The 21,009-nt window shown below is 51.0% G+C and overlaps 1 protein-coding gene across 4 annotated transcripts in view; it reads left to right on the top strand.

The window, feature by feature from the left end:
• SLC39A11 (solute carrier family 39 member 11) overlaps positions 1–21,009 on the top strand; it is a 331,048-nt gene that overhangs the window by 267,393 nt on the left and 42,646 nt on the right. Inside the window, exon 8 of one of the 4 annotated variants that reach the window (XM_027626249.2) lies at positions 4,546–4,891. The exons of the other annotated variants lie outside the window; for them this stretch is intronic. Within the exon in view, the coding sequence (XP_027482050.1) occupies positions 4,546–4,768 (223 nt within the window). The 3' untranslated portion in view covers positions 4,769–4,891. Of the gene's footprint in view, positions 1–4,545; positions 4,892–21,009 lie in introns of those variants that run through there. 4 annotated transcript variants of the gene reach the window in all.

Below are 21,009 nucleotides of genomic sequence, written 5' to 3'. Positions count from 1 at the left end.
ATGGCCCAGGGGCCACTGGTTTCTGACCCCTGCATCTAGCTCATTTCACTGCCTTCTGATTGAGGCAACCTGAAAATCAACCCCCCCCCCCCCCCCGCCGCCTCCGCCGCCCCATGAGGCGACGGCCCCGCCTCCTCCGGGGATCAACCCTGTGTCTATCCCCTGTGCTTGTCAGGAACTCGCTTCTCCCAGAGCCCCTTTCCCGTGCTTTCCGGCGGCCGAACCTGCGTGAAGCCTCTTTATGCCCCATCAACCTCCGTCTAGCTATTCCCTTGGCCGACACGGGGACCCTGGGTGTTAGGTGTAGCCTCTGCCCGTCTTTAAATTCTAATCCTGCATGTTAGGGGACATGTGTGCTCCTTGAAGCCCCAGATGTGTGTGTGGGCTGGCATGTTCCAAGTCGAAACTCTCCCTGTTCTCAGCTTCTCATTCCCGCCTGCCGGGCCCGCAAGTCACTCCAGCGTCGTCCGTTAACATGATGTCCATTGTGAAAACCAAATGAAAGGTAGATTGGGGGGGGCGCAGGGGAGAACTGTATGATGTGAGAAATGTCACCAAAAAATCAAGGGCGAATGGTGAATGATAATGCCCTGCAGGCTGCTCTTCTTGCACGGGATGGGAGTGTGGCTCTGTGTCCCCCGCACAGCCGTGTTGATCTTCACCTCGCCTAGACCATGAGACACTTCCGAGTCAGCGGGAGCTAGGGAGGCACAGCAGCCCCGAGGGGCTGGCCCTGGAAGCATCCACAGGCCAGGTCCTCCCAGGGCACAGGCACCTCGCACGTTGCAGTAGGTCTGTGGCCCGCAGGGGACAGCCCTGGCCCCCGTCCCTGTGCTCACAGGCCAGGCCTTCAGTCCGGTGGCGCCGTGTCTCCTGGGACATCGAGATGTCAACTCAGATGGCCCTCTCTTCTATGACCTGTACTTTCTGCTCATCTTGATAAATATTTCTGAAGAAAGTAGAGCAAAAACCTTTCCAACCCAGCTCCTCCTTTCCCTTTGACCAAGCAGGCTCTCTCGGAGTTACATAAACCCTCCACAGGACCCTCCCCATCCCACTGGGAGTCAGCTGGGGCTGCAGGCCTCGGGATTTTCAGCCTCACAAAACCCTCTGCTGAATGAGCTGCCGGGCGGGGGTTGTGGGGGGCGATTCTCACGCCTCCGCACCGCACCCACCCCCCAGCCACAGCCTGGGGGGCGGAGATGTTGGAGCTCTGGCACCATCACCGCTATGTCCAGAGGGTCTCCCTCAAGCAGACCCCACCCTTCAGCCCATTTTCCCCACCCAGAAATCCATATCTAGTTCGTGATTTTGGGTTTCTCCTTAACAAATGCCTGTGATCGTACCCTTGAGTGGGGGAAACTGCACAACAGCCCCCAGGCCAGGCTTGTGAGCTTTCTCGGCCCTTCGCTCACAGTTCAAATGAGTTTCCATGGGAGGATGGGGACCAGCGGGCGGTCGTCAAAAGGGAGCGAGGGAGAAGGAGAAAGAAAGCGACAGGCGAGTAATGCCAGAGGGTGGGCTGCAAGAGCTAAGTCATCAGATGATTAAACACATCTCGTCAAAGAGACGGGTTTTGCTTGATAAAATTCCAGCTCCGTGTGCTACAGAAGGGGCTTGCTTCAGACATGACACGGGAAGGTTGGAAATAAAGGCATGAGCAAAGGTACAAGGTACGCGCTGACCAAAAGAAAGCCGGAATGGCAGTTTTAGAATCAGACAAAACAGACTTTGAGGCAGAAAGCCGCATAAAGAATAAAGGTCAGTACTTCCCAAGAAGAGAAACCGCGCCCCAGGACTTTGTAACCCTGTGCATCTGTATGCACCTAGCAACGGTAAGTCTCAAACTGGTTAGGAATAATGGTCAGAATTGCAAGGAAAAAAAAAAAGACAAAACCACCATCCTGGTGAGTGGTTATGATCCCCCTCTCCGGCACTGAGAAAACAGGTGAAAAGTTAGCACCGTGTCCATCACGGACGGATGCAGGGCCCCAACCTAGCGATTAGAAAACCTCCATTCTCTTTAAGCACACATGGGCGTGTTTCCCAAAATTGAGGAGAGGGCTGTGCCGCAGAGGTCAGAGCGCCCCCAAATCGATACTGTTCGGACCCCGGTCTGACTGCAATGCGACATAACTGAAAATCACAGAAAAGATAGCCAAAATAGTTGGTTAGTGGGCCATAAGATTAGCGGAGCGTGAGCTCCAAGGGAGGGATACAAACCCAATGTGTGTCTCTTCCCTCCCATTGGGGGCGCTTCCGAGAACGCAGGGTACTTCATCAGGAGTGTGGGGGCGGGCACCCCGGAGAGGTGGAGATGACAGAGGCAGGGGACACTGTGAACAAGTGCCCACATTGGTCCCCAAGGCGTTTTTAGGGCCAGGCGAGGATGGAGTTCACATGGTGCTTCCTAGAAGGCAAGCCTGACGGCTGAGGAAGCCCATCATTGAGCAAGAGGTTGGCAGCTAGGGTAGGTTCTGATGCAGGGACCTGACAAAACCCAAGAGGTGATTTGAACAGCGATCTGGCTCTGATGGGATAATTTTGGGGGGAAGGGGTAGACCAGTGTGAAGAATTCAGCCCTCGAACAGATCAGTATTGACCACCCGCAGCTGTGCACCTGCATAGCTCCCAGGACGGCGAGGGAGGCGGTGACGGTGTGGGAATGAAGAGGGACCAGTGGGAGGGAGGAAGAGGTTTTCAGTGCAGAACCGCCCGATGGCAGCTGTCGGCTGATTTTGTTGTCGTGTGGAAGGGAGAAGGGAGAATCAGGTTTGGGCAACAGGGAGATATAGGTAATCACGTGGCGCCGTGGAAGGGTCCCCAAGGAGGCAGTACGCATTTGCATGGACTTGGGAACAGAAGGTACCTGGCACGTGCCTGGGCTACGCATGGGTCAAGCTCGCTGCTGCACATTTCGTGCAGGGGGTCAGCAAACTGCAGCCCATGGGCCAGATCTGGCCCAACACCCGGTTCTGGAAATGGCATTTTCTTAGAACACAGCCAAAACCCGTGTGTTTTACATATCATCTGTCGCTCCTTCTGTGCTGTGATGGTTGAGTTGGGTAGTTGCCACAGAATCTCACTGCTGAAGGCTGAGAATATTTATTATTTGGCCCATTGCAGTGGAAGACCATAATTTTAGTCCAGATCTGTCATCAGACACTCTGACGCATGCCCGCTAACTTTTGTACGACCTCTTACTTGTGCCCTGTGTCTAATGCATCTGGAAGCAGGAGGTTCTCTTCCCACCCACATGCTATCGCAGCCACCGGGAGAGAAGAGAAAGGTACAAAGAAATACTCCCTTGAAGGCACGGGCTTCAATTCTGACCTGGACTCGGGCAGGACACGGGTGTATGATTTGTGTTTGGCTTCTGCCACCTAGTGTTCGGTTGCTGTCACTTCACCTTTATGGCGCCCTCCCCAAGGCCCTCCCGAGCTCCCTCCACCTTTCCTTCCTCACTGGACAGCTTGCCTGGTGCTCTTCATCCGGAATTCAGCGTCCCCCTGAATTACAAAGAATCTCAGGCCTCAAAGGGCAGCCCGTGGCTCAAGGGAAACACGGCTTTTTCTGATCTGGCCCCATAGCAGTTTCTTCTGGTTTCACCACAAAGAAATTCTTCAGACCACATGTCCTTGGGGAGTTTGCTGCTTAAACAGTTTTCCTTTCTGAAGTGGCATTACCTCCAAAGAACGTGTTCCCCAGAGAGGAAACATGCCCTCTGCTCTCACTCGACTCCGTGGCAGGTGTAATTCAAACCAGCAGGGAGAGCGAAGTTACTTATGCACAAGCATTTTCCTTCACATAGCAATTCCTATTTAGGCTTTGACTCAGCACACCCGTTGGGAGGTGTCTGTCATCTTTGAACACACCCCGACCGGCAGGTGCAACAGGCTTCGTGGAGCTGAGGAGGCTGGCTGGCTGCAGATTCATAGTGTGCCATGGATGATCCACAAGCCACATCCCCAAGGTGCTCCTGGACGTGTGCCCCAACCAACTAAGGCTAACCCACACCCAGATGCTTGGGAAGGGATGCCAGGTCGATTAGCCTGTGTTCCGACCAAAGATAAGGTCATTAAGTTATGGGGCATGGCGGGGACATCAAAGTAAAATTTTAAAGTATATGTTTGCCTCCCAGATCAAGGAGTAAGTCGTAAGTCAGATATATGCTTTCCCCGGCTTGAAAACCAATACATGTGTTGGTATATTAATGATCACTTAAGACAGCAGTCATTGGTCAACTAAGTGGCCATTTGTTTAGAAACAAAAATGGCAGGAGACACATTTTCCTGGTCATTAGTCAACAGTCTCCAGTTGATGAGTAGCTCTGTATTTGGAAGTCACCTATTACTTATGTGCTTCTATCTGTCCAACTAGTCTCCCTACTTCGGTTCCAGTAAATTCTTGAAAACAGGTTTGCAAATTAAATGTAGGGCAGGTCAAGAACAGGCGTCACTGTTGTGGTGGGGAGGGGTCTTGGAGAAATGAAGTGTAAACTTCTCCATCATAGTTCACTCACACCTGCCATAACTGCCTCCACAGGTCAAGCTGCTCTTACGAGGCCCCTAGACCTCTCTTGGCAGGACCAACTCCCAGGCTTCCAGAAAGTTCTCAGGAGACGCTCCTTCCTCGGGCTGCTGGTCTTGACCTCCCCCCTTCCCCACCCATGGAATTGGGTCTCACCATTCCCCCGAGGGGAAGCCACAGCCCGGCCCGGTCTCTCTGGAGAGTGGTCTTCAGCCTGAGAAGCGGAACCCCAGCATGAGGACAGGAAGGTGCCTGGGAGAGGGGATACTTTCACACCTTGACGCAACCACGGCAGAATGGCCCACACCCTCTCCCCCTCCCCGTGCCACACGCCCCGCCGTCCTCCCCCCCCCCCCGCCCCGCCTTGATCCCTCCAGCAGAACTAGGAGTGAATTCTTGTGCTGTTCTGGATTTGCAACAGCAGATCATGCTCTCAATTCTGTTTTCTGCCAACAAGCCCTTCTCTTGAACCCATCAAGCTACCTTGCCTGGAATTCTGGAGTTATCTATTGGCAGCACTGTCTCTGAAATTGTTCTTTCTAGCCCTCCCCCACAGTGATCACTTTACCCTGAATACTGAAGAGACCGGGGAGTTTGCAAGCATCAGGCAGGTGGCGCAGGGCGCCACCATGCTGTGGTTTGACATCATTGTCGCCAGGTGATGTGCCAACAATGACAGGGACAGAGGGGGCTGGAAGCAGTGGAGACACGTTGATGTCAGAAGCAGCGGGCGTCCTCCGCAGAAGTCATACCTACAAAAGCTGAAGACCATGTACTATATACAAGTTTATAAAAATCCGGTGTGCGTTTTCATAGCGTCTTTGTATTCCAGCTGATAGTTCATTCAATTCAGCACCGAGGGCTCTTCCCCCGCCTCGCTCTCTTACTGTCCCGCCTCAGCCTGACACCAAAGCTTTGGTGTGGCTCCCTGCCCCCCAGGAAGGAGGGGAATACGGAACGACAGGGAAAGAGCAGGAAGCCCCTTTGCCCGTGACTGTGGCACCTGGAGGAAAACGGTGGTGCGAACGGATCTAACTGCAGAACACCCCAAAATCCATTAGCGTTTTTTTTAGCACATTTTAGGGGTAACACATTTATTTTTCTAATGGCTTTTTAAAAAAATGTTATAAAAGTTATTATATTAGTCGTGAACGTAACAAGGATGAGCCTGAAAGCCCGCCACACACATGGGTGGAGCCAGACGCGGACTGAGCCGTTCCTCGGGACATTGCAGAGCCCTTCACTCCACAACGCTATTCCTGAGCGCTCCCCACAGGGTTTTGTGTGGGGTTGGGTTTTTGTTTTTTTTTTTTTGACATTTTGCTCCCCCTTGTCCCCATCGCACCTCAGGAAGTGCCCCTTCCATCCTTGGAACACCTGGGGGCTCTGGGTGGAACCAGCCTCCGAAGAACTGTCTGCAGGTGCATTGCTCCAGGAGGCTTGACCACCAGGAGCCAGAAGGGATGGGGGCTGGGAAGCGGGGGCCAGAAAGGAAATGTCTCGGCTCCTTCTCCAGGGTCCTTGTCCAAACCCCAGCATTCTTACTGCCCTCTGCCACTCTCTTTCCCAGCCCCTCCTTCCTTCCCATGGGTTTTTATGCTCCCTGCAAGAGCAGCATGAGACAGAAAGCAATGAAAAAAGAAACAGCATCCTGACAGTAAGGCAACCTCCAGCTCCTGTGTTTTGTCCCCTAGTCCTGCCAAAGTTTTTCTTTGACCAAGTTATCCTCTCTGGGGATAGGGGCATCCTCTCCAACGCTTTGCCCTCCATATCCCTGGGTCTGTGCAGACAAACGGATGTCATTGTTACCTGGAGACCCGGGAACTCTCCAGCTGATGAGGCAGAGAATCCAGACCTTCACAGCCATTCATTTGGGAAACATGCCCCCTCGGGGAGCCTGCTGCCCTTACATCCCAGCATTGGCTGGATGGAGAGATGCACACACGGATGAATGAAAATCTGTTGATCACTTACCTGTCACCTGAGATTGTCCCGTGAGAAACTGGGAAACTGTTTCATCTTAGTCTGGCTTCACCCATGTATCTGGCAGACTTTCCACACTTCCCAGGACAGCTGTGATAAATACCATCATTTTAACAAAGGAGCACCCCCCCCTCCAGGAAGGAGACAAAGAGAAATCTGATTGGTTTGGGGGTGTTCTGGAAGTCAGGACTCTTCACACCTCTGCTTGCCGCGTGTCTAAGGTGACCATCCGCTGTGTTGGAGTGACCTCACCGGGAAGCCCGGCAACAGTCATTCATCCCCCTCTGCTGGTATGAGATTGGGGAGCCGTGTCTCACTCTGAAAGATGGTTTCCCTTAAAGGATGGGGACATTCTCTGATGTGAATCTCCAACGGCTGTATGTGCCTACTCACATGCCCATCCCTCCACACACACAGTTCTACAGAGACAGAAAAATGCCCGCGAGGATTACTAGGAAATGTGCTCATTTCAGCACGCTGTCCTTCCAGTGGTACCTCTGGGTCAAGCAGGTGGGACTTGGGCAAGCAAGCCCCTGGCAATCCGACCGTGTCCTTGACTCTTACTTACTACCTACACCGCAGTTTCCATGGGCATTGCATGAAGAGGGGTGGGTTGTATCTGGAGTCCTGGCACTGTTGGGCTTTGTGGGACATAAAAACATCCCCTGTGTGTGTGAATACGGACATAGAACTGCCACCTTCTATGTTTTGCAAAGTAAAGGCATTGAAAGAAAGTCACTATCACAGGCTCTCACTGTCCATCAGTTCTTTTATGAGGGATCTCTCTGTTCAAAATATACTCATCACCAAAGAAATTAGTTCATATACTCAGGAAAAAACAAAGTCCTTTCTACCTTCCAGGTAGGAATTTACTTGTCTTCATCTTTCCCTCTCTCTCTCTCTCTCTCTCTCTCTCCATTCAAATTCAGAGCAATGTATAACATGAAAAGCTTGTTCAATACTACTTGAAATGTAGTTATGTTCTTCATACAGATTAGTGAGGTTGAGCCCCACTGGACAATGCAACAAGGGCATCTTGGCCATCCACTTTATTCTACTGTGTATCAAGCTTTGCTGAAAATCTTACAGTGTTGTAAACTGTGTTGAAAATCAGTTTCTCTAAATCAGGATGGGGTATTTGCAAATATGTTCCTTTGCGTTCTCCTGCCCTATCATCTTCCCCTGTATGCAGAAGCCATTCCGGAAAGGAAGCAAGGTGACAGAGGGAAGTCTTTCCAGGGATCTGGACACTTGAATTCCTGGCATTACCCGGAAAGAGAACACCTTCTCTTGGAGAAGCACCTGATACCGGAAGGCACTAAATTCCTTTTAATTGACTAATTCTGTTTCTGCTACTGTGTGGAAACGAAGGCTCCAGGACAGGGTAATATCATAGGAAAAAGGATTAATTTTTAACGCACATCTGACTTCCAGGGTGTAAATCTTGATACAGACACACAAGGAGTGGAGTGCCTGTTTGCCCGATGTGGGGTTTGGGGTATGATCTGAGAGAAGGCAAGGAACAGCGACACCGTCAACCCCAGACCCTTGTGCACCTGCTTCCGAGGCCACGAAGACAGCAGGTGTCACTCACGGGAAGGGAGATAGAGCGCCTCCCACCCACAGCTGGTCGCATGCGCAGGGCACAGTGAGACAGACCTGTGAGACGGCACGGGGGTGGGGGGTGGCTGGTGCAGCACCCGCCCCTCCCCAGCCCAGTGCACCTCAAGAACACGTGGAACATGGTCCTGGAGCTAGACCACCCAGGTTCAAATCCTGGCTCTGCCACTTGCCACAGGCTGTACAACCAGAACGGGTTGGTTTTTGTTCTGTGCCTCCGTTTCCTAATCTGCAAATTCCCACAATACTAATAATCCTCCGTAGTCATAGCAGTAGCGATAACAGTGTCTTTGGCCTGCCCATTGCAGACACTCCAATAGGTGCCCAGCCCATTCCTGTCCCAGCCCATGTTCCAGGACAAGAGCTCCCAGCCCCCTGCCTCCCGAGAAGGAGAACTGGTTTAGAAGTGGCTTCCACAGTCTACATGGGACCACACAGGCCTGGATGCCCCAGGCCAGGAACGTGGGGGTCTCTCGGTGCGTGTGGCTGGCCCTGACATTGCTTCTGCCAACCACGTGCCTTGGGCCCCCCTGCCTAGCATCCTTTCCCTGACTTCCCCTTGGCCCTCCTAGGCTGATTTTCCTGTCATGTCTCGGCATGGAGTCTTCATGCTCACTGTCCCTTGCTCTGGGACTGCTCAGCCTTTATTGGGCAGCGTATGCTTTTCTCCATCCTGCACCCTTGCCTGGAATGGAGCCTGGGCCACCTCTTCTGTTCTCTGCACGGGACCCAGGTCCGGGCTGTGCACGGTCGGCTCTGCACCCGGGATGGGGGTCGGGGGGGTTGGTTGACAGCCTGCCTGGAATTCTGTAGATAGTTTTGTAATGGACAGCCCCTGCCAAGGGCATGAGCCGCTTCCCCGTTGCCCCACAATTCCCTAGACTCCCTTCTAGACCTCGAGTTGCTTGTCCCAAGCTGTGCAGGGGGACAGACAGGGCAGCAATGAGAACAGAGGAGAGAAAAGTCTGTGTCATCTCCAACGCCTGGGAAAGCCACAAAGAAACCACACTGCTGTTCTCAAAGAGCTTTGCAGGGTCCATGCCTCCCCCCAAGCCTGCTGCAGGCTAAACAGAGTGCACGTTGTGTGGCGATCGGTCCCCCGTGCCAAGATGTCCAACCCTGTCGCCAGGGACTTGGGTGGGGGTGGCTGGAGGCAGTGGTGGGGGAGGAGGGGGCCACAGCGTAAACGGCCCCTTGTGTGGCCGACAGGGAGAAGCGGCTGCTCCCAGACAGAGGGCGTCGCTCCCACGGGTGCATTGGAGGGGCCCATCACTGCCCCGTCCTTCCTCCCAAAGCAAGGAGAGGTGGAGAGCCGCAGCATCTTCCAGAGCAGACACTAAGGGAGCTCTAGGCATGGCTTGATCGGGGTGGTGGTCTTCATTTCGGTTCGTTTGCCCCTGTGACACTCTTAGGGTCGGCTGTCATAGCCCTTGCTGCCGTCCCAGTATGGAGACGAGGATGCAGAGCCTGGGAACTTCGTGTGAGGTCAGGCTTATGGCAAGTGGAAGACTTAGGGTTTAACGGAAGTCTGGCCAATGCAGAAGCCCATGGTTAGCCACCTCCCCACTCCCTGCCTCTGGCAGCCGTGGAACTGAGAGCTGACACTGATGGAGTGCTTTCCATGTGCAGACCCCGTGCTCCTTGTGTATCAGCCACTGACTGCTTGAGGCCCCTGTGAAATGGCCATCTTCATCTTACAGATGCAGAACGCGCCCGGAAACACACAAGGGAAGGGCAGAGGTCGGATTTGCACCCCGGCAGTCTGGCTCTGGAGCCCGTGTCCTAAACCGCTGCCCTCTCCTGCCACCCAAGTCGTCTACCTGCCATGACCACAGAGGCTTCAAAACTGGCCCCCCAGAGTGGTGCAGAAAAGAGTTTCTTCTTAGTTGTAAAAAAAAAGAAAAAAAAAAGCGTCTAACGCCCTGTGCAGAGGCTCTCGAGTTGGCGGTAGAAGGTATGATTCCATTGTCATACACCTCTCTAACATCCTGTCTCATTGGGCATGTTGGGAATTAGAGGCGTATATAAACTCTCCGCAGTGAGGGACAGACTTTCTAGATGGTCCCACGGGCAGCAAGTGTTTATGTCAAAGGTCATGCTGCCCATCCCTCCAGACGTCTGCCGCTGCAGTAAGAACCCTTACCCCTTGCCTGGTGTCTCCGTGCAGCCAGATGCTGAGGGAAGGAACTGGGGAGAGGAGAAAGCTCCAAAGAGAGAGGACAGAGATCCTCTGTGTGGCCATGATGTCATGATCCACTTCCCCACCTCACCTCCTGGAAGGCATGGATGGTTGGGTTGCGTCACTGGGAAGATAGAGCAAGTTACCCGTCCTGTGGGTTCTAGAGCAAAAGGAAGTGATAGGCTGCTTGGGAAGAAGCCCAGGGTTTTGGTTTTTTTTTTTTTTTTTCATATTTTATTTATTTATTTGGCAGAGAGATAGAGAGCACAAGTAGGCAGAGTGGCAGGCAGAGGGAGAGGGAGAAGCAGGCTCCCCACCGAGCAAGGAGCCCGATGTGGGGCTCGATCCCAGGTGCCCGGGATCATGACCTGAGCCGAAGGCAGACGCTTAACCGACTGAGCCACCCAGGCGCCCAAGCCCCAGGGTTTTTGAGCGATGGTCTTGTGGTCGAATTGTGTCCCCCTGAGAGGTGTGTTAAAGTCCAAACCTCCCACACCTGTGAATGCCATCTTACTGGGCAATAGCGTCTTTCCAGGTGTAATTAGTTAAGATCAGATCCTGCTGGATTGGGGTCCAGTATGACCAGTGTATCTACAGGATGAGGAGAAAAGGCACGCGCGCGCACACACACACACACACACACACACACACGGAGCAGAATGCCCCGTGACAACACAGAGAGGGAAGACTCTGGCCCCATGAAGGCAGAGGCAGAGGTTGGAGTGATGAGTGAAGTAGCTACAAGCCAGGAAATGCTAAGGAATGGCAAGAGCCGCCAGGAGCTGGGAGAGCCAAGGGAGCATCCTTCCCCAGGAATGTGGGAGGGAACATAGCCCTGCTGACCCCTCGACTCTGGACGTGTGGCCTCCTGAGCCGTGAGAATAAATCTCTGGGGTCCGAAGCCACCCTGTTAGTGGCACTGGGCTCTGGTGGCCACGGGCAACTCACACGTCGGGTCTCCACCCTCCCCATCCGCATTGTCTCCATCCTCAGACCCCACTCGGTTTTCTTCGGCTCCACCCACGGAGGACGCAGAGCCCGGAGCGTCGCTTCTGATCCACATTGCTCTCTATCCGGATGCGTGTTGTTTCCCCCACCCCCTGGGGAGCTTTCATTTTTTTTTTTTTTTTTAATTTCGGGAGGAGGTTATGGTTCTGTTTTGTTGGATTCCTTAAGTCTCTCGGTTCAGTTTGGACCAAACTGGAGGAAAGCGGTGGCTTTCTTTGCTCAGCAGCTGCCTTCAGACGCGGGCCCATGGGAAGAGTCAGGGCTGTCCCCCGTATTGGAGCTATGAAACTGTCGTAAGAAAGAGGCCTTTGTCACGGGCAGCACGGCACTCGGCTCAGAAACAGGGACAGATTGTGCCAGAAAACAAACAACAACAACAACAACAAAAAGGTTCAACCACAGAATTCTTTGGGGCTTCAGTCATCAGCCTGTCGCTTGTTCTTAAAAGACAGATTTCCTTTCCTCGGTGTAATTCCATCAGATAGGCCGTTGGGCTTTAATTCTGCCCAGAGCCGGGGCTGGGGGCCCCACCCGGACCACCTGCGCCGAGCCTGCGCCCCACTCCCTGCTGGGGTGACCTCATGCCTGCCTACCGGCAGGGTGGCAACCCAGAGCCCCCCCGGGGCCCGGCTGCTGAGGGGGCTGCACAGGAGGGAGAATGAAGACCCGAGTCCGCTCAGGGAGAAGCACTTGGAGAAGCCACAGAGGCCACGTTACAGGTGCCTTAGCCGACGAGAGTGAAGATTTGCAGAACTTTGCATTCGAGCTGGGAGAGCCTCATTTTATGCCGGAGGAAAATGGAAATAAAGTGACTTGCCCAAAGCCCTCTACCCCCCACCCCGCCCCCACCGTTCACTAAGGTCAGACCATACCTGCCCGCCGGGGACCAGAGGCCAAAATGCCCCGCGTCCCCACATGGCACTCAGGGACTGCCGTGGGCCCTGAGGCCCAGAAAAGCTACTCTTCTGCCCATTGGCCACAGAGCCTCAGCCACTCCCAGCCAGCTCCCCCTTTACCACCTCTGATCACAGCAGAGTTAGCATCCCCGGTGCTTCTTGGGCGGCCAGCACCAGGCGCCCCCCAGGCCCTGGGCCGCAGACAAGATGAAGACAGCTGATCGAGGGGCTTCACCTGGGCCTCAGGGAGGGGTCCGCATCTGGTCGAGGAAGTCGGGGTTTGTCGCTTCTGTCTTCTCTAGATCCCAGAGCGGTGCTTCTTGACCCCTGGCTCAGGACCAGGCGTGACAGTCACACCCCAGACACAACCAAGAACAAGGTTCCACAACACCGGCTCAGGGGCAGGGCCCAAAGCGGCATTGTGAGCATGCTCCCCTGTGCCGTGGGTGTGCCAGGGAAGAGGGGAGGGAAGCCCCCCGTCACAGCTGTCCCTCGTGACGGGGGATATGCTTCCCCAGCCCGCGTCTCTGGCCGGAGGTGAGCATTTCATTACAGACGAGCGACAAGGAAGGAAACGCTGGCTTTATTTTCCATGAGGGCAGTTTATTACATTACCTTTAGGACTTTACCCAAAATGAAAATGCAGGGTCCCTTGTTCAAAGAGGGGAAAAGTGGGGCGCCTCGGTGGCTCAGTCAGTTAAGTGTCTGCCTTCAGCTCGTGATCTCGGGGTCCTGATTCAGCAGGGAGTCTTCCTCTCCCTCTGCTGCTCCCCTGTCCCCACCGGCTCGTGCTCGCACGCTCTCTCTCTCTCTCAAATAAATAAATAAAATCTTTTTTTAAAAAAGAACAGGAAAAAAAAGTTTTTTCCTTTTTCCATGAGGTCTCTCTCAGCCCATCACAATGTTTCGTTTTGTTGTAAAATCTGTTAATTGCTGTAAAACATAACATAGCATAAAAATCTACCATCACAACCATTTTGAGTGTGCGGTCCGGCAGCATTCCGTACATTCGCATTGTTGAACAACCGTCACCAGCATCCCTCTCCAGAACTCTTTCGTTTTACAAAATGGAAACTCTGTCCCCATTAAACAAGAGCCCCCCGACCCCCCCGCCCCAGCCCCAGGTCCCCCCCCCCCCGCCCCGTCTACTGTCTCTGTGAATTGTCTACTCCCTCTATACCTCATATGAGTGGAGTCGTACGGTCGGTTGGCTCTTTGTGCCCGGCGTATTTCACAGAGCCTGAGGTCGCCAGGATGCATCCGTGGTGCGGCAGGTCAGAACTTCCTTCCTTTTTAAGGCTGAATAATATCCCACCATCTGTACGTACCACACTTTGCGTACCCATTCATCCGCCCGTGGACACCAGGCCTGCTCCCACCTATTGGCTCTCGTGATAAGGCCACTACAAACATGAGTGCACGAATCTCTCTTCAGGACCCTGATTTCAATTCTTTGGTGCATATACCCAGAAGTAGAATTGCTAGATCACAGGGAATGATTTTTTGAGGAACTTTGCCCTGGTGTTTCTTATTTGCCGATTAATGTTGGGCTGCATCAGGCACAGGGGTTCTGCCCAAGGAGCACAGACCCTCACAGGCTCCCAGGGCCCAAGCCCTTGACCCTGACCGGGTACTGGGGGGGTGTGCTTCCAACCTGAACTTCCTGGTTCCCCAGGCCCCTGAGTGGCTGTGCTGTTCGCTTGGCCCTTCACGAGGGAGAGTAGAAAGGAACTGGGGAGAGAAAGTGAGGGTGAGGGGTGGTACAGTGAGGCCAGGTGAGGTGATTTGGAATATGTGCATATAAAGATCTGTGATTCCAGACTTTTCTGTCAGTTGTTTGGCCAGACGAACCTTTCATTGTCGGCCTCATGCATCCAGCTACATTCCCTCTTCAGGTAGGTGGGAAGCTCCGCGACCCCAGGTCTGAACCTGGGGTAGTGACGGGAAGTGCACGTCATGGGCTCCAGGGGCGTCCTGCCTTCCTGCCAGTTTGGGGGCAGCAGCTCCGTAAACACAACGGGGTCTTGTTGTCTGGAGCCTAAGCACAGCATTCACACTCATGCTTTCTTTTCTAAGCCTCAGTTTCTGCATCTGTAAAAACGGGGTTGCACTGAGGAGTAAATAGAAGTGAAGGTCAAGGTCCTGGTTGGGGCTTCGCTGTGTAGCCGTGGACATGCTCAGCAGCAGGGGCGTGGATGTTTTTGGCTGTGCTTGCGTTCCTTCACCAGTGGCTGGAGCGTGCAAAGGCAGGATGAGGTAGAAGCTTCTCCATGGACTGGCTCGCCGCTGGAAGAGCGTATCTCTCTGTTCTTCATGGCATCTGCTGTTAGTAACACACAAGCAATTTATGTCATTAAATATGACTGTGATGTCATCACTATGACTGGCATGCCATATAATGTGTGGACACCTTCAGTAACTCCACATGACCCATTGGGGCCCATTCCCCAACTGAAGACCAAAATAAAAAGGGTACCTGACATAACATGCCTCTCAGTGTGCCAGACAATGCTTTAGAAATTAACATTTATTATAGCCACTGTAAATATACCTAATAACATTTTGTGTAACAGCTTTATTGTGATATAATTCACACAGTATATAATTCACCCATTTATAGTGTACACTTTTTAGTATATTCACAGAGTTGTGCAGCCATCACCACAATCAATTCCAGAACATTTCATCACCCTGAAAAGGAAGTCTGTATACTTCAGTCATCGCTCCCTGCTCCCCATTTCTTCTCAACCCTTCAATCCCTGGCAACTGCTAAGCCACTTTCTTCTCTATAGATATTCCTGTTTGGGATATTGCATACATATATATATATATATATATCTCCTATAACACGTGGACCTCCACAACTGACATCTTTAACTTAGTATAATTTTTACCAAGTTAATTCGTGTTGTAGCACATACAAGTACTTTGCTTCTTCTTATGGCCAAATAATATTCCAGGGTATGGATACACCACATTTTGTTTATCCATTCGTCAGCCGATGGACATTTAGGTTGTTTCTACTTTGGGGCAATTGGGAAGAGTGCTGCAAGGAACATTTGTGTGTAAGTTTTCATGTGGAAATTATTTTCAGCTCTCTTGGGTGGAGAGATGCCACACCTAGGCATGGAATTACTGGCTTGTATGGTCAATCTACGTGTAACATTTGAGAGCTGCCATACTGTCTTCCAAAGCAGCTGCACCATTTTCCATTTCCACCAGCAGGAAACGAGGGTTCTGATTTCTCACGTCCTCACCAACACTTGTTGTTGTCTGACTTGATGACAGCCATCTTCGAGGAGAGTGGGATGCCACTGTGGTTCTCATTTGAACTTCCCTGATGGTTAATGTCACTGAGCATCTTTCCAAGTGTTTATTGGCCATGTGTATGACTTCTTAGGAGAAATGTCGATTAATGTCCTTTGCCCACTGTTTAAATTGGATTATGTGGCTTTATTACTGAGTGGCAGAGTGGCAAGAGTTCTTGATGCATTTGATCCAAGTCATTTATCAGATATATGATTTGCATATGTCCTCCTATATCGGGATTGTTTTTCCACTTTCTTGATGGTGTTCTCTGAAGTACAAATTTTAAAAATTTTGATGAAGTTCAATTTCTTTCTTTTTTTTTTCTTTTGTTGTTTGTGCTTTTGGTGACATATCTAAGAAACCATTGCTTGATCCCAGGTCATAAAGATTAACTCATTTTCTTCTAAGCATTTTATAGTTTGGGCTGTTAAAGTATTTAATTCATTTCAAGTTAATATTTGTATAGGGTATGAGATAAGGGTTCAACTACATTCTTTTGCATATAAATGCCCAAACTTCCAGTACCATTTATTGAAAAAAGTCTTCTTTTGCCTTTGAATTGATCTGGCGCCCATATTGAAAATCAGTTTACTATGAATGGGAGGTGTTTTTTTGTTCCCCTGAACTCTCAGCTGCATTCCATTGATCTCTATGTCTGTCCTTATGCCAGTATATCACAGTCTTGAGTACTGTAGGTTTGTAGTAAATTTTTAAATCAGGAAGTGTTAGGACTCCCAATTTAGATCTTCCCTGTCAAAATTGCGTTAGCAATTCTGTGTCCCTGGTGTTTCCATATAAATTTTAGGATCAGCCTATCAATTACCGCAAAAAAAAAAAATCAGCTGAGATTTTGAAAGACTTTGCATTAAATCTGAAGATCAATTCAGGGAGTGTTGTCATCTCACCAATATTAAGTCTCCAATCCATGAACATGGGGTGTTTTTCCATTTGCTTTGGTCTTCACTTTCTTTCAGTAATGTTTTGTAATTTTCAGTGTACAAGTCTTTCACTTTCTTGGTTAAATTTATTCCTAGAGATTTTTAAATTCTTTTTAATGATATTATAAATAGAATTATTTTCTTAATTTAATTTTCAGGTGGCTTATTGTTAGTGTACAGAAATACCCCTTTTTTGGGGTATCTGTATCTTGTATCCTGAAGCCTCTCTGAACTCATTTATTAGCTCTCGTAATTCTTTTTGGTGGGTTGCTTAGGATTTTCTATATATATGCTTATGTTATCTTTAAGCAGAGATAATTTTACTTCTTCATTTCCCATCTAGATGCCTCATTTATTTTTCTTATCTTATTGCTGGCTAGGACCTCCAGTATAATGTTGAATAGAAATGGTGAGAGTGGTAATCTTTGTCTTGTTCATGATCTTTGGGGGAAAGCATTCAGTCTTCCACCATTAAGTACAATGTGTGATGTTAGCTGTGGATTTTTAATAGATATAAAGCATCTATTAAAAAAGAAAGTTCCCTAGTTTGTTGAAGGTTTTTTATCATGAAAGGGTATTGGGATTTTGTCAAATGCTTTTCCTGCATCTATTGAAATGATTGTACATTTTTCCCCCTTTTATCCTATTGATATGGAATATTACATTGATTTTCAGATGTTTAAAACCCACGTTGCATTCCAAGCATGAATCCCACTTGCTTCTGATGTGTAATCTTTTTTTAAATGTTGCCAGGTTTGGTTTTAGAACTTGATGGAGGAATTTTCTATCCATATCCATAGGAGATACTGGTCTTTACTTTTATTTTCTTGTGATATTTTTGTTTGGTTTTGGTGTCAGGGTAATACTTGTGGTCCAATTAAATATAGGAGATGTGAACAACTAGAAACAACCCCCCCTTTTTTTTTATTTTTGGATTTCTACAACGAGGTAGAGGTTCCTGCCTCTCACAGAGATTGGGATTCCAAGGGAGGAAGAAGAGAATGACAAATCTGATGATTAAGGTCAGGGTATGAGAACCATTTGGGTTTTACCCCTGTTGACCTCGTAATTGCTAATCTGTTTTAAGAAAAGTGTGGTCCACAGCCTCCACTTTCTCCAAAACGGTTGGCACCTACCGCTCAGAAACTCCCATCCACCTTCTGGTCCAAGAGTGCAGGAGTAGTTCCTGCTTTAGAAGATACATGTTCAGTATCGAGGTGAGACCTTATGTCAGACCCCTCACCTGGGCCTGGTACCTCGTTACTCCCTTTGTGACCTTGGCTTCAGGTCTCTGGCTCTGAATTCTTTCAGCTTGGATTCTGACCCCGTTACCCACCTGGTCTGTGGATACCGAAGTCCTCACCTTGCTTTCCATGGGTGCTGAGCCTCATCACCCCAGGCTCTGATGGCACATTCTGCCTGCTTGAACCTGCTTCTTCTCTCTACCTTTCTTTTTACCTGGATTCTTCAGACTGTCTTGTCTGCTTGAATTTTGAGCTGCTAACCTGTCTTGCCTCATTGGTGCTACCCGTTTCCACTACCCCTTATCTCCTGAATCGCGACTTTTGTTTCCCCACCTGGACTTAACTCATCTGACATCCCGTCCTGATACCAACTGACCTCACCTCTCCCTGTTCCTCCCACCTGTCCATATTGTTGGTTCTGGATTTCCCTGGCCTGTCCCATCCTGCTTCTGATCATGTCAACTGTGACCCCATGGTACTGACTTTCAAGGTAAAAAATTCCATTTGTTTCCCTCTGTGGTTGAGTTAAATATGTGAAAGCGACCAAGGGTCTTTGTAGATGGAGAAACAAGGAAGTGCTACAGCTTTCCAGGGGCGGATTACCTTTAAGCTCTGTGGAAGGTTCCAGCAAAGCATTGGAAACCTTTCGAAGCCGACTGAAAACTCAAACCTCAGGATCCCAAACACTGCTTTCTGGTAGGGCCATATCCAAGGCTTTAACTGGATCCAAGCCATCCTGCAAATGTTCTCTCCATGTTGCCTTTCTGTTTAAAAAAGTGAGAAGAGGGAAACAATAGATTAAAATGATCTACAGGGTAAATAATTGGTGTGATCGGCAGAACAGAGCACCCTGCGATTTCTACATGTTCCCAAAGAAGCAGCCAGATCCGTTTGAACAGGAACAACAATCTAAGTCTAATTAAAAATACAACTTCTGGGAACTGGGCGGGGGGAAGGGTGGATATCGGAGGATGCGGTGCAGGAGGACTTACCACATTTCAGGTGAATTTAATGAAAAGAAGCTCACAGTTAGACGTACCTGGAAAATTTTCGGTATTACAAAAATAAATAAAATGTCACAAACCCATCCAGATAGAAAAAGCAGGTTGCTTGTAAAGGAATTAAATTCAGATTGATCAGAAGCTAGCTCGAGAGAAAAGGGACATTCTTTGAAAGGACACAGGAAATTCGGAGCAGGAAACCCCGCAGCCTCATAAACACCTGAAATTGGGCCTAGGACATCTCCTCCTCCTCCTTCCTCCTCCCTCCTCCTCCTCCTTCCTTCTCCTCCTCCTTCCTCCTCCCTCCTCCTCCTCCTTCCTTCTCCTCCTCCTTCCTCCTCCTTCCTCCTCCTTCCTCCTCCTTCTTCCTCCTTCTTCTTCCTCCTTCCTTCTCCTCCTCCTCCTCCTCCTCCTCCCTCCTCCTCCTTCTTCCTCCTCCTTCCTCCTCCTTCCTCCTCCTTCCTCCTCCTCCCTCCTTCCTTCTCCTCCTCCTTCCTTCTCCTCCTCCTTCCTCCTCCTTCCTCCTCCTTCCTCCTTCCTTCTCCTCCTTCCTCCTTCTTCCTCCTCCTTCCTCCTCCTCCCTCCTCCTCCTTCCTCCTCCTTCCTCCTTCCTTCTCCTCCCTCCTCCTACTCCTTCCTCCTCCTTCCTTCTCCTCCTCCTCCTTCCTCCTCCTTCCTCCTCCTCCCTCCTCCTTCTCCTCCTCCTCCTTCCTCCTCCTTCCTCCTTCCTTCTCCTCCCTCCTCCTACTCCTTCCTCCTCCTCCTCCTTCCTCCTCCTCCCTCCTCCTTCTCCTCCTCCTCCTTCTCCTTCTTCCTTCTTCCTCCTTCCTCCTCCTCCTTCCTCCTCCTTCCTCCTCCTCCCTCCTCCTCCTTCCTCCTTCCTTCTCCTCCCTCCTCCTACTCCTTCCTCCTCCTTACTTCTCCTCCTCCTCCTTCCTCCTCCTTCCTCCTCCTTCCTCCTCCTCCCTCCTCCTCCTTCCTCCTCCTTCCTCCTTCCTTCTCCTCCCTCCTCCTACTCCTTCCTCCTCCTTCCTTCTCCTCCTCCTCCTTCCTCCTCCTTCCTCCTCCTCCCTCCTCCTTCTCCTCCTCCTCCTTCCTTCTCCTTCTTCCTTCTTCCTCCTTCTTCCTTCTCCTTCCTCCTCCTTCCTCCTCCTCCTCCTTCCTCCTCCTTCCTCCTCCTTCTCCTCCTCCTCCTTCCTTCTCCTTCTTCCTTCTTCCTTCTCCTCCTCCTCCTTCCTTCTCCTTCTTCCTCCTTCTTCCTTCTCCTTCCTCCTCCTTCCTCCTCCTCCCTCCTCCTCCTTCCTCCTTCCTTCTCCTCCCTCCTCCTACTCCTTCCTCCTCCTTCCTTCTCCTCCTCCTCCTTCCTCCTCCTTCCTCCTCCTTCCTCCTCCTCCCTCCTCCTCCTTCCTCCTCCTTCCTCCTTCCTTCTCCTCCCTCCTCCTACTCCTTCCTCCTCCTTCCTTCTCCTCCTCCTCCTTCCTCCTCCTTCCTCCTCCTTCCTCCTCCTCCCTCCTCCTTCTCCTCCTCCTCCTTCCTTCTCCTTCTTCCTTCTTCCTCCTCCTTCCTTCTCCTTCCTCCTCCTTCCTCCTCCTCCTCCTTCCTCCTCCTTCCTCCTCCTTCTCCTCCTCCTCCTTCCTTCTCCTTCTTCCTTCTTCCTTCTCCTCCTCCTCCTTCCTTCTCCTTCTTCCTCCTTCTTCCTTCTCCTTCCTCCTCCTTCCTCCTCCTCCCTCCTCCTCCTCCTTCCTTCTCCTTCTTCCTCCTTCTTCCTTCTCCTTCCTCCTCCTTCCTCCTCCTTCCTCCTCCTCCTCCTTCCTCCTCCTTCCTCCTCCTTCTCCTCCTCCTCCTTCCTTCTCCTTCTTCCTTCTTCCTTCTCCTCCTCCTCCTTCCTTCTCCTTCTTCCTCCTTCTTCCTTCTCCTTCCTCCTCCTTCCTCCTCCTCCCTCCTCCTCCTCCTTCCTCCTCCTTCCTCCTCCTCCCTCCTCCTCCTCCTCCTCCTTCCTTCTCCTTCTTCCTTCTTCCTCCTTCTTCCTTCTCCTTCCTCCTCCTTCCTCCTCCTTCCTCCTTCCTCCTCCTTCCTCCTTCCTTCTCCTCCTCCTCCCTCCTCCTCCTTCCTCCTCCTTCTCCTCCTCCTCCTTCCTTCTCCTTCTTCCTTCTTCCTCCTTCTTCCTTCTCCTCCTCCTCCTTCCTTCTCCTTCTTCCTCCTTCTTCTTTCTCCTTCCTCCTCCTTCCTCCTCCTTCCTCCTCCGTCCTCCTCCGTCCTCCTCCTTCCTTCTCCTTCCTTCTCCTTCCTCCTTCCTCCTCC

Source organism: Zalophus californianus, chromosome 16, assembly GCF_009762305.2.
Source record: "Zalophus californianus isolate mZalCal1 chromosome 16, mZalCal1.pri.v2, whole genome shotgun sequence".
NCBI lineage: Eukaryota > Metazoa > Chordata > Mammalia > Carnivora > Otariidae > Zalophus > Zalophus californianus.
This window is presented reverse-complemented; position numbering and strand designations above follow the sequence as displayed.